The sequence below is a fragment of the Fomitopsis serialis genome (assembly GCF_022376445.1).
Source record: "Fomitopsis serialis strain Sig1Antser10 chromosome Unknown B0H18scaffold_40, whole genome shotgun sequence".
Classification (NCBI taxonomy): Eukaryota; Fungi; Basidiomycota; class Agaricomycetes; order Polyporales; family Fomitopsidaceae; genus Fomitopsis; species Fomitopsis serialis.
Genome location: NW_025955000.1, coordinates 268846 through 280986, shown reverse-complemented (window position 1 = coordinate 280986; position 12141 = coordinate 268846). Strand labels below are relative to the sequence as shown.

Here is a 12141-nt window from a genome sequence, read left to right as displayed (position 1 = left end):
TATACCCGGGAGGACAAGTGCGCCGGCGGCAGCCGTATCAGTCCGCACTCTGAATCCGGGGCGTACATACGAGACGCGCCTCATCTAGGGGTCCGGAGGTGTTCCCGTACGTGGTGTGTGTATGCCTGTGGGTGGGCGTCGTCTGTCGGACCCGAAGCACCGCACGGGCGGGGCTGGGTCTGAGAACGGGTCTGCGCACCTGGGTCGTGATGCAGATGCCGCAGCCCGCCTCGGAGTCCTACCACGTACATACGTACGTGTATGCCGATGACTTGTGTGTGAACTTGTGATTTCATGCGTCCACTCGCGAACGGGTGTCTCCCCGACTGCGACTGGCGACTGGGCCACCACGGAAGCATCTCACTCAACCAATGTGGAACCGGCCGCTCGGCTGTAGATAGGTTCTACCCTCGCGATACTGTACGTGTCTGGTTCCCCCTCACAAAAGAGACAGCTCCGCCGTGTTACGCCGCCGAGGGGAGGGCATAGGTACAAGAACCCATGATCGGCTTGCGACGCGACCTGCGGCTGACGCGTCGCCCCACCCACGACTGATCGCAGGAAGACACGGGGATCGAGCAGTGTTGCCGCGGGCCAGCATCGACACTCGACTCCGACCCGCGGCAACATTCCTCGCCGAGTCGCCGGCCAGTCCGAGTCCAGGGAGGCGGGCATGCACCGGGGAACCGTCGACGGGGAGGCCGAATGTCAGTACCTCAGTGGGGGCTGTGGTCACAGACGCACGCAAGCGCTCGCCCTACATGTGGGCTGTCGGTGCTTACGCGGATGTGTGGTGGGATTGACTTGGCTGAGACGCAACACGGATGCTGTATGACAGCCTGGACGGAGTCCTTGGGTGGGGGTTGTAATGGCGCAGTCGATTGTCTCCGCTGCCGGGCAAGGAGTCGGTCTCGGACGAACGCCTCGCGCCTGAGGAACGTGCTCGGGGATGCCTGTCGGTATGAAGTAAGAGCTTGCGTCGGCCGCCACTGTGCACAGACAACCACACTGGGAGAGCGGTCCATACGTACTCCGAGTGTGCGTCTGACCATACGATCACTCGATCGTGCATCTCTGCATCGCCCCGGCAGGCCTGTCGTCTGTTTAGAGTCATTCTGTCGTCCTGCGCCGATGCAAACTCTGCTCTGGTTAGGTAGCGAGGGGGGTGATGAGTAAATCATCGAACATAATCCTTGTCAGCGATGTATAGTATGATCACAGAGCGAACGTGAGGCATGACATCACACATTCTGTTGTCAGAGAACAGCTGGAATGCCTCGAGAGGTAAGGAGGGCTTGGACCAACGGAAGACGTACGAAGACGCGAGTCGACGCTGTGATATACCCCGATCAGAGTTCATCGCAATGTGCGCTTACCATCTGATAATGTAGCCCGCGCTCGCGGTGATGTCTTCGTTGTCGTCGACATCGCCTGCAGGCTCCAGAGTGAGGTAGCAGCACTCGACAGGTGATGACATGTAGGACTGCAGTCTCCGACCACCGTGAGGCAAACCTTTGAATGATGCAAGACTCGCCGTGCACGAGCAGGTTGGCGATGACACCATGAGTCGAGTGTCTAGAGCGAGTCGTAAGCCAGAGGATTAGTACTAACCTCGTCCAAAAACCACTCACGGGGGAAGGAAAGCGAGAAAGAGAGAGGGGGAGCGATAGCCCTCAGAGTCCCATGAGTCGTCCTAGCAAGCAAGAGACAAAAGCAAAAGGACCGGAAACCGCGCCCTACTTATCCCCGACTCCGAACTTGAAGCTCCGACCTTCCTGGAGGAATGTCGGTAGGCTGTCGTGAAGGCACGCGTGTGCGTGCCTCGATCCGAAGCTCGCAGAGTGAAGAGGGAGAGCGCGGATTGCCTGGGCAGAAAGGATCGAGCTTTCTGGCCCTTGATGACACCGGACGTGGACGAGGATGGGGTCATGCGGGTGGGATGCCAAAGACTGTAGTGTATTGAGTATTAGCAGACGGGCTTCAGAGGCCGGCAAAGACTCGCCTGGGTACCGCAGAGCACGAAAGAGGATGATAGCGACTCGGGAGACTCAGGAGGTGAGACCGTTTGCTGTCGTAAACCCGCGTTTGAATGCTTTGATTCGTACAAGGATCCGAGAAATGGAAAACAAGCATGCATGTGTTGGAACACCATGTCCCTGGAGGACACTGACCGCGGAGGTTGAGGGAGTTGTGCGGGACTGCATACGGGGCTGCAGTCTTGTGTTGGATATTGAGTAGACTGGGCTCCTGAGGCCGCCGAAGGCGAGTCGAGGCACAGGAGAACCCGCGCACAGATAGCCATGATATAGTGGTTGCTCGGGATTCTGTGTGAGGCACGCCTATGACTGAGGTGGATCAGTCATTGCATACTATGAATAGGAAAAAACGAGCGCGGGCACCGAGTGCCAAGTACTTGCAATTTCATTCTGAGTCGGACCAAGAACGTCCGGGGATGCTGTAAAGATACCATACAACTATTCCTGGTGTCGAACCAGCCACGAGTACGACGACTGCGTTGAGGACGACGATTGTGCGCCGGGGATCCTCGCGCCACGAAGACAGCGCTTTGCCCTGCCAAATATGCCCAGGTATGCCTTGTATATGCCCAAGTATTCAGTCTATCAGCATCAACGAGAGCAGGATCAAGCACATCGTGTCCAGATCGGGTCCATCTGGCTCTCATGGCGGTGCTAATGTCCGGGGAATATATACGTATTAAGCTTGTCATCAGTGTAGTTCGACGTAAGGATAAATACACTCACGAAACAATATAGCACACGAGTCGTTGACACGAGCAAATTGTGCAAGGATTGTTGAAACTCTGCGACGCCACTGGGCGCCGTATATGCCAGTGGTGGTTCCGAATAAGGCAGGAGGGTTGGATTTGCTTCAGCTCGGGGGCGGTGGCGCCAAATCTGCATCTCCGAGCGCCTATACACGTCAATCATCTCTTGTCTCATACGCTCATCCCAGTCTTGATGTTCTCCTCTCTCGTTGGACCCCGAGAATGGCACTGGGATTCACAAAACACACCTCCGTGAAGCGGTAATCGCTAGCTGAGGCTCTTCATTCAAGTTACCACTTGCCCAGTAACTCCCTGCCGGCTTGGATGGCCTTCATCTGATCCGACGTGGTGGGCGGTCGGAGGTGTGAGTACGTACCCCGTCGAGTCACTGCGAGAGATCATCGTTCATCCTTCGCCGCAGATAAATGCATTTGACAGTTCGTGTGTAATCGGAAACGAGCTAAGAACAAGGAGACCCTGCAATGAGAAGATCTGTCATCCATTTGCACCGCCCTCAGCCAACGATATCAGCACACCTCGCCCAGCCCGGTCGTGGATCGTAGGTCATGAGTCTCCTTGTGGGCTTGTTCAGGACCTCGAATGCCTGTTTCATATCGTTATTGGTGCTCAAACGGGTTAGCCTGTGCGATGATTAGCATTACATCCTCGTGTCGTCAGCCTTTGATAGAGCTGATTCTAGGGCCCATCAGCGGATACGTGATGAACCGACCAACGCAGAAATATCCTTCACAACGCACAAGCCGAGTGTCCCTGGCCCACGCGGTTCTTGATACCGTACAGACACCTCCTTGGCGACGGATTTGGCTCCCCGCCTAGACGGGGCTTCTCGCTGTGCGCCTCGCACGCGAGTATAATAAGCACATCCACCGAGGGAAACTCTTCGTGGTCCAGCGATCCTCACCTCCAGGATGTCGCTCTCCACTCGCCTGGCCGCTCTCCTGGCCCTCGTCCTCTGCGCCGTTGCCATCCCCGCGCCCGTCGGCCATGTCGTTCACGAGGCACGCGACCACCTCCCGCGCGGATGGGCCCCCGTCCGGCGCGCAGAACCAGACATGGTCTTGCCCTTCCGCGTCGGCCTTGTGCAGCCCAACCTGGAGAGCATCGAGGAGTATATCATGGACGTCTCCCACCCCGACTCGCCTAACTACGGTAAGCACTGGAGCCCCGCCAAGGTCGCGTCGACGTTCCGCCCGACGAAGGAGTCCGTCGACACCGTGCACGGCTGGTTCACCGAGAGCGGCATCGCGCCAGAGCGCGTAAAGTCGAGCACGGGCGGGAGCTGGATGAAGGTGAACGTGACGATCGAGGAGGCGGAGCGACTGCTTGACACGGAGTACTACGTCTACCAGTTCGGTGAGGATGGCAGCCGCACGCACGTCGCGTGCCACGAGAAGTACCATCTTCCGGATCACGTCTCGAAGCATGTCGAGATCGTTTCGCCCACTCTTCACTTCGATACTACGCCCAATGGTCCGGCTGGCTCGTGGCAGAAGCTCGGTGGCAGGGACTCACCTTCGACTGAGTCCTCCCACGCCATTGGCCAACCCGGGTTCGGTATCAGCTTCCCAAAGACCAAAGGTACTGTTCAGGTAGCTAGCATGTCTGATGATGCTTTCGACATGTTCAATGACGTCCTTTACAGAGTATTTTCGACCAGCTGGAGAACTGCGATGAGCAGATTGTCCCGAACTGCCTCCGTGCGCTGTATGACTTTGAGTACTACCCTCTCGTCCCGGAGAAGAACTCGCTTGCTATCAGTGAGTATGCATCTTCTAACTCGCACCACATGCCACTAATCGGCCCATATAGTCGAGTACACTCCTCAGGCATACGTCGCGAGCGATCTGGACCTGTTCTTCAGCAACTTCTCGCCCAGCCAAGTCGGAGAGCGTCCTGTGCTCTACAGCATCGACGGAGGCTACGTCCAGACCGACTACGGAGGCTTCGACTACAATGGCGAGTCCAACCTCGATCTGCAGTACGCCATGTCGCTCGTCGGCTCGCGGCAGTCCGTGCAGCTTTACCAGGCGGGCGACCTCTACGAGGGCGCGTCCTTCGGCAATCTCCTCGACGCACTCGACGCTTCGTACTGCACGTTCGATGGCGGTGACGACCCCGACTTCGACGCGACTTACCCGGACCCGTACGGCGGGTACGAGGGCAACGAGGACTGCGGCACCGTTTCGCCCGCGTACATCATGTCGACGTCGTACGGTTACACGGAGGCGGACCTGACACCGGCGTATGAGCAGAGGCAGTGCGCTGAGTATGCGAAGCTCGGCCTGATGGGTATAACGGTGCTCTTCTCGTCTGGGGATAACGGCGTTTCGGGCAATGGTGGCGTCTGCTTGGACGCTGACGGCCAGGAGGACTACGATGGAAACGTGTTCGCCCCGGGCTTCCCCGTAGACTGTCCGTACGTCACTGCGGTCGGAGCGACGCAGGTCAATCCGAACGCTACGGTGCGTGCGCATAGCGTCCTGAGGTGTCGTCCAGTGCTGATCCGGATTCGTAGGTCTTCGAGCCCGAGAGTGCCTGCGAGCAGGTCATCTACTCTGGTGGCGGCTTCTCGAACGTCTTCCCGATGCCATCGTACCAGGCCTCCGCGGTTGAGCACTACCTGACCAACTACCCGCCTGCCTACCCTTCCGGCACCTACAACGTCTCTGGGTCACGTGCGTACCCTGACATTGCCGCGAACGGGTGAGTTGCAGTCTCTCGCCATGTCGCATTGAACAGATAAAATGACGCATGGCTGCTCAGTGCGAACTACATCGTTGCCGTGCAGGGTGAGTTCTACCTCGTCTACGGCACCTCGTGCGCCTCGCCCGTCTCCGCGGCGATCTTGTCCGCGATCAACGACGCTCGTATTGCAATCGGGAAGTCGCCGATTGGGTTTATCAACCCTACGGTACGTCAGCCCACTATGGATTGACTACTCTGTGTGATTGCTCATGTGCACGGTAGATCTACACGCCCTTGTTCATGGAGGCGTTTAACGATATCACGACCGGCTCCAACCCGGGCTGCGGCACGGAGGGCTTCTACGCCCAGCCAGGGTGGGACCCCGTGACGGGTGTGGGCACACCGAACTTTGCGAAGCTGCTCGGGCTTTGGCTCGCTCTTCCGTGATACTGGACTCGATTCTTAATGGACTTGCGCAACGGACTTATGACTCGAAAACGTGTGGACTATCGGTAGCATGTGGTGCATAGTGGTCCTCCCGAGTCTCGACGATAAGAGACAAGGATCTCGGACTTTCTGCGTGTGCGCTTTCGCGGGTTCTTGTATGAAGGAAGGTGAGTTAATGAAATCACGAGATCATATTGGGTTCGTGACTATGCGCCTTACAACTCGGGTACGTAGACTGACGTTGAAAGCCTTGTTCAGTGTTCGATATCTCGATACTGAAGTTCGTTGCAAAGGAGTATAGCGACAGCGTAACGCTCATGTTCGCGAGACGTAGGTTTGGTCGGAACATCAGCGCGAAGGCTGACGATCGCCTCGCTGATATGGCATGCCCATTGCCCACTATGTTTACTATCAAACCTTGTAACACTGAAAGGCAAGGTTTGTTCTCAACACTGGCACGACGACCGATGCTTCCACGCCCGCCTACTCATAAGCTGGGGCCTAGTATGTGCGCACTTTCCCAGCCCCTCGCCCTCTCCACCCCTTCCGTCGGCCCTCGGGCGTTGCGATGTCCCAGAGTCCCGCTGAATGCCAGGTCGCGGGCGACCCTTTCAACAAGCCTAATGCCGACATCGCCTTGCAGACGTCGGACGATGTCCACTTTTACGTGCACTTGGTCGTCCTCGGACTGACATCCGGCTTTTTCGAGGGGATGGAGAAGCTTCCCCAGCCCGCCGGCGGCAGCGAGCGGGCCATCATCAAGGTCTCCGAAGACAGCGCGACGCTGGATGCCCTCCTTCGCTTCATGTATCCCTGCGACAATCCGGTGATAGACGATGTCATGCGGATTGGAGACATACTGCGGGCTGCGGTCAAATACCAAGTAGACGACGCCGTCAAGCACTTGAAGAGACAGCTTTCGATGTTTGAAGACCCGCTCCGCGTCTTCACCGTCGCGTGCCTCGCCGATCTCGAGGACCTGGCATACCAGACCGCCATCGAGTGGTGTCAAGACGGCGCATTCGACCTCGAGGACACGTATGTACAGGAGATGGAGGCTCTTCCAGCTGGGACGTACTTCCGTCTCCTTCACTTCTGTGACGCTTTCAACCGAGGAGACGAGATCGCGGAGCATTATTGCTTCACGCAGCCGCCTAGTGCCTCTGCCAGCCCTTCGGAGCCGTCGGAGACCTTCATCGTGCCCTCCCCATTTGATCGACCATCCGCACATGCAAATATCATCGTACGCTCGGGCGACACAGTCAACTTCTACGTAAACGAAGTCATTCTTACCCAGTTCCCGAGCAAGCTGGCGGTTCTCTTGCACGACGCCCGCAACAGCAGTCGTAAATCGCACGATGGCTACCACGTCCTGGATCTCCCTGAGGACGCGGCTTTCCTCCTTCCTCTACTCCAGCTCACCTATCCGGGACCAAGCCCTCATTTACGTGACTGGCAAGTGCTCACCGCCGTCCTCGAGACAGCATACAAGTACGAGCTGGTGAGGGCTGCAGAGCTCGCAAAGAGCGCATGGTCGAAGGAGATCAAGGCCGAACCTGTGCGGTCGTACTTCGTCGCTGTGGAGCACGGCTGGGAAGCAGAGGCGCGGCTCGCAGCGAAGTGCGCGCTGCTCTGCCCCGAGGACAAGTACTACCCGGAGATGGAGCTCGTCTCCGCGAGCCATTACGACCGTTTCCTGCGATACCGCCAGCGATGCCGACGGAGCGTCATCGACGCGCGCCGTGCCTTCATCGACGACGTGTACATGCCGGGCTCGTCCATCGAGCAGAGGGAGGTATACGACACGTTCTGGCACAAGCACGACTGCTCGAATATGTTCCATTACACGTTGCATGCTACGTGGGCGCGTGCGGGTGCGACGAGTCCCGGCTTGCGCTCGAGCCTGTGGTCGATGGCTGGCTCGATGCCACAGGAGTTCGGGCTTGGAGGCGAATGGCCGATGCATATGCACCAGCTTATGTCGTGTTTGAACGCATGGAACGGGCGCAATGGAGACCTCCTCGAGCTCATTCACAACTACGACAAGTGCGGCGGTCAGGCTATGAACGCTGTCGACCAGGTAAGCCCATAGTTGATTGATTATTCTGAAGGTTACTGTGCATGCTCACGTGCTTGATACAGTTGGTCCTTGAAGTTTGACGTGCTATTCGTCGACACGTACATTCTGAGACGCGATAGCCGGGACATTCTGCTAGCAGTGCTGCGAGGAGTGCGAGAATTCATCGAAGTCGCTGAGACACGGGGGCCACCCACCGTGGGGCCGCTGACGTGGGGCGTCCGTGCCTCTGCGATGTTTCGATGAGTCTGTCTTTCCTTCCCCCGATGTAGTTCTGCTAGCAGGGTCCCGCTTAGTTCGCATCTTATTGCTCAACGTCACTTCCGATTATCTTGCTTACTAGTAGCTACCGCATCCTGAGTACCTCGCACTGTCACCTCACGACGGATTGTACGATATGCATGGGTTACGTTGGCACTCCAACGGCAATACGCAGGGCTCAATTGGTTTCACAACTTGAATGAACACCGTTAGTGACAGCGCTGCCATCGACAGTGGAGGAGTCAACCGGGACCCATGCTGGACGGTCCAGGAGTCCACAGCCAACCCAGCTCTTAGAGACTATGCAATCGTCACGGCTACCTTAACTAGTGGGCTATGTCCCTGCAAGTGCACTGATGAGGCGCACATTCGCTTACAGCAAATTCTTGCGAGATGTTGAGATGCGGCCATTACATGGGTTCAACTTACCGATCGCAAAGCCAGTTGAATTGAGAAAGATGGTTTGGGTTAGAAGTCATGCAGAGCGTGGAGACGGTCCAAGTGACTGCTATATAGCAGCTACGTTGTGTCTAGCCAGTTCACAAAAAAACGCACGCATAAGCCCCGATGCCAGTCCGAGTCCCAACCGAAGCGAACGACAACACCGTGCAATACAGTCATATTTCCCCATGTTCCACAACGATCATCGTTCGAGCCCAATTCGTCAATGTCATCCGGTGCGCACCCTGGAGCAATCACGGAAGCGCGAGCCAGAGCGCGAGCAGCTTCACAAAGTTTGGTGTGCCCACACCCGTCACGGGGTCCCATCCAGGCTGGGCGTCAAAGCCCTCCGTGCCGCACCCAGGGTTGGAACCGGTCGTGATGTCGTTGAACGCTGCCATGAATGCAGGGGTGTAGATCTGCCACACGTATGAACAATCAGACAGCAGTGAGTAGGCAGCAGGTGCACGTACCGTAGGGTTGATGAACCCGATAGGCGACTTCCCGATAGCGATGCGGGCGTCGTTGATGGCAGAAAAGATCGCAGCGGAGACCGGTGTCGCGCAAGACGTGCCGTAGACGAGGTAGTACTCGCCCTGTACGGTGATGACGTATCTTGCACTTTGACACCCCGCATTCAATAGGCAAGCTGATGCATGGTGACTGAGACGACTCACCCATTCGCGGAAATATCAGGATAGGCACGCGATCCGGAGGCGTTGAAAGTACCAACGGGGTAGTCGGGCGGATAGTTCGTCAGGTAGTGTTCGACAGCAGACGCCTGATAAGACGGCATTCGAAATACGTTTGAGAAACCACCTCCCGATTGGATCATCTGCGCGCAGGCGCTCTCAGGCTCGAGGACCTGTGCACAAGGATCAGCTATACTACACGGCATGCGAGAGCGCAGCGTCCACATACGGTAGAGTTCGGATTGACCTGGGTCGCGCCGACCGAGGTGACGTACGGGCAGCCGGCGGGGAACCCCGGCGCGAATACATGGCCAAACCAGTCCTCCTGGCCACTGGCGTTCAAGCAAGCTTCGCCATTACCCGCAACCCCATAATCACCTGACGAGTAGAGCACCGTAACACCCATCAGCCCGAGTTTCGCGTACTCCGCGCACTGCCTCTGCTCGTACGCGGGAGTCGATTGCACTTCCGTGTAGCTGTACGACGTCGATATGATGTGCGCCGGCGACACAGTACCGCAGTTCTCGCTGCCCTCGTACCCGTCGCCGTACGGGTCCGGGTATGTCGGATCGTAAGTCGGATCGTCTCCGCCGTCGAACGTGCAGTACGAGGCATCAAGCGCGTCGAGCATGGTGTTGAACGATGCGCCCTCACTGAGGTCTCCCGCTTGGTAGAGCTGCACTGGTTGCCGCGGGCCGACGAGCGCCATGGAGTACTGCAGATCGAGGTTGGACTCGGCGCTGTAGTAGTAGCCCCCGTAGTTGGTCTGTATGTAGCCCCCGTCGATACTGTTGAAAACGGGGCGCTGCCCGACCTGGCTGGGCGAGAAGTTGCCGAAGAACATGTCGAGGTCGCTGGCGTTGTATGCCTGCGGAGTGTATTCGACTAACATAGATGCTGATCAGCGGTGGGTAGGGCAGCGGAGAATAGGCAATTCCTACCGATCGCAAGCGAGTTCTTCTCCGGGACAAGAGGGTAGTACTCAAAGTCGTATAGAGCGCGGAGGCAATCGGGAACGATCTGCTCGTCACAGTGCTCCAGCTGATTGATTACGTTCTGAACGGTACCCTGGGTCTTTGGGAAGCTCGTACCGAATCCGGGCTGGCCAACCGCATGCGCAGGATAATCCAGGTTCAAAGTCTCGTTGTCCCTGCCACCAAGCTTGTGCCACGAGCCAGCAGGACCGTGAGGCGGTGTATCGAAGTGGAGGGTGGGCGAAACGATCTCGACATGCTTCGAGACGTGATCCGGAAGATGGTACTTCTCGTGGCACGCGACGTGCGTGCGGCTGCCATCCTCACCGAACTGGTAGACGTAGTACTCCGTGCCAAGCAGTCGCTCCGCCTCCTCGATCGTCACGTTCACCTTCATCCAGCTCCCGCCCGTGCTCGACTTTACGCGCTCTGGCGCGATGCCGCTCTCGGTGAACCAGCCGTGCACGGTGTCGACGGACTCCTTCGTCGGGCGGAACGTCGACGCGACCTTGGCGGGGCTCCAGTGCTTACCGTAGTTAGGCGAGTCGGGGTGGGAGACGTCCATGATATACTCCTCGATGCTCTCCAGGTTGGGCTGCACAAGGCCGACGCGGAAGGGCAAGACCATGTCTGGTTCTGCGCGCCGGACGGGGGCCCATCCGCGCGGGAGGTGGTCGCGTGCCTCGTGAACGACATGGCCGACGGGCGCGGGGATGGCGGCGGCGCAGAGGGCGAGGGCCAGGAGAGCGGCCAGGCGAGTGGAGAGCGACATCCTGGAGGTGAGGATCCGCTGCTTCAGGGATTAATAAGATTGTTTTATACTGTTTCTGTGCTTACGCCCGTGCGAGACACATACCGGGTAGCCAAAGGGCGGTCCTGAAGAACCGCGTGTGCAAGGAACACTCGACCTGTATGATATTGAAATCCAAAGAGGGATCACTCTTTGTGTGTTAATTAGCCCGTTACGTATCTGGATGACGAGCCCCGAGCCTGACACTGACGGTACATGCAGATAGTGCCAAATATTGCAAAGGCTAGCCTGCTCGAGCACCAGCACCGGCGTAGAACACCCGTTCAAGGGACTGTTACCGGGGAGTAGACATTCCAGCCGCTCATTCATCCAGATGGAGCTATGCGAGGTGTGCACAATGCACTGATATCGTGGGTGTAGGACGGCGCGAACGAATATTGGTGTGACCGATCTTCCCATTCAATTGCAGGGTCGCCTTGATCTCCGTGCGTTTACAATTCAACACAATCTGTAAAGAGCGGTCAGTTAAAATCACAAATCATTGAGCTTTTGCTGACGCGAACTCACACCTAGTACGCCAGTCCTACCGTGGCCACGCACCACCAGTTGGGCCTCAGGATGCATTCTGTAGTTGAGTACATGCAAGACCAGTACGCGCTCACGGTATATAGTATTACAGCTGTCGCATCAGCCATCTTTGCGTGAGCCGGAAGGAAGCCAGTATGAGAGACTCGGAGACGGTGGAAGACAAGCCTGAGCCAGCCAGCTCGATTGAAGGATGGCATCTAAGCGCCCAGTGGCGGCAGATCGAGATCTCTAGATCTCGCCGCCAGTGACCGGCGCTGGGCGCTGCTGGGCGACCGTGACCGCAACCGCCACCACCAAATTTTGAAGCTTGGGAAGCAGATACAACACATTGTTTGTCTTAATGATAAGCGCAACGAATACATTCGTCATAGCACGAGTGAGCCCAGGTAAGCCCAATCAGCGCCTCAGCCAGACTCTTC

The 12141-nt window shown here is 57.4% G+C and overlaps 4 protein-coding genes across 4 annotated transcripts; 2 read left to right on the top strand and 2 right to left on the bottom strand.

The window, feature by feature from the left end:
• Window positions 1-1501: 1501 nt before the first annotated feature.
• Window positions 1502-2831, bottom strand: B0H18DRAFT_426885 (uncharacterized protein). The gene is made up of 5 exons (XM_048038063.1): window positions 2763-2831; window positions 2418-2690; window positions 2003-2345; window positions 1632-1949; window positions 1502-1575 (listed from the first exon to the last, which is right to left on the bottom strand). Exons 2-4 carry the CDS (start codon window positions 2681-2683, stop codon window positions 1737-1739), a joined length of 822 nt encoding a protein of 273 aa, XP_047892622.1. The 5' UTR covers window positions 2684-2690; window positions 2763-2831; the 3' UTR covers window positions 1502-1575; window positions 1632-1736.
• Window positions 2832-3698: 867 nt separating this feature from the next.
• On the top strand, window positions 3699-6338 carry B0H18DRAFT_1011801 (subtilisin-like protein). The gene is made up of 6 exons (XM_048029009.1): window positions 3699-4395; window positions 4449-4563; window positions 4616-5268; window positions 5322-5509; window positions 5570-5717; window positions 5774-6338. The coding sequence occupies exons 1-6, from the start codon at window positions 3715-3717 to the stop codon at window positions 5936-5938; spliced, it is 1950 nt and encodes a 649-aa protein (XP_047892621.1). The 5' UTR covers window positions 3699-3714; the 3' UTR covers window positions 5939-6338.
• A 168-nt stretch (window positions 6339-6506) lies between these two features.
• B0H18DRAFT_1119907 (uncharacterized protein) lies at window positions 6507-8098 on the top strand (the record flags this gene model as incomplete). Its single annotated transcript, XM_048034017.1, has 2 exons — window positions 6507-8018; window positions 8081-8098. The coding sequence occupies 2 exons, from the start codon at window positions 6507-6509 to the stop codon at window positions 8096-8098; spliced, it is 1530 nt and encodes a 509-aa protein (XP_047892620.1).
• A 609-nt stretch (window positions 8099-8707) lies between these two features.
• Window positions 8708-11171, bottom strand: B0H18DRAFT_1011797 (subtilisin-like protein). The gene is made up of 5 exons (XM_048029008.1): window positions 10351-11171; window positions 9639-10294; window positions 9395-9582; window positions 9191-9338; window positions 8708-9136 (listed from the first exon to the last, which is right to left on the bottom strand). The coding sequence occupies exons 1-5, from the start codon at window positions 11153-11155 to the stop codon at window positions 8972-8974; spliced, it is 1962 nt and encodes a 653-aa protein (XP_047892619.1). The 5' UTR covers window positions 11156-11171; the 3' UTR covers window positions 8708-8971.
• Between the last annotated feature and the right edge of the window lie 970 nt (window positions 11172-12141).

Coding starts and splice junctions, on each gene's coding strand:
- B0H18DRAFT_1011797 (XM_048029008.1), bottom strand. CDS start 11,155: ATGTCGCTCTCCACTCGCCTGGCCGCTCTCCTGGCCCTCGCCCTCTGC. Junction 10,295..10,350: donor GAAGAACTCGCTTGCGATCG/GTAGGAATTGCC, acceptor CATCTATGTTAG/TCGAATACACTCCGCAGGCA. Junction 9,583..9,638: donor AGGTCAATCCGAACTCTACC/GTATGTGGACGC, acceptor CCTTGTGCACAG/GTCCTCGAGCCTGAGAGCGC.
- B0H18DRAFT_426885 (XM_048038063.1), bottom strand. CDS start 2,683: ATGAGAGCCAGATGGACCCGATCTGGACACGATGTGCTTGATCCTGCT. Junction 2,346..2,417: donor GTCCGACTCAGAATGAAATT/GCAAGTACTTGG, acceptor GATCCACCTCAG/TCATAGGCGTGCCTCACACA. Junction 1,950..2,002: donor TCGTGCTCTGCGGTACCCAG/GCGAGTCTTTGC, acceptor AATACACTACAG/TCTTTGGCATCCCACCCGCA.
- B0H18DRAFT_1011801 (XM_048029009.1), top strand. CDS start 3,715: ATGTCGCTCTCCACTCGCCTGGCCGCTCTCCTGGCCCTCGTCCTCTGC. Junction 4,564..4,615: donor GAAGAACTCGCTTGCTATCA/GTGAGTATGCAT, acceptor CGGCCCATATAG/TCGAGTACACTCCTCAGGCA. Junction 5,510..5,569: donor CCTGACATTGCCGCGAACGG/GTGAGTTGCAGT, acceptor ATGGCTGCTCAG/TGCGAACTACATCGTTGCCG.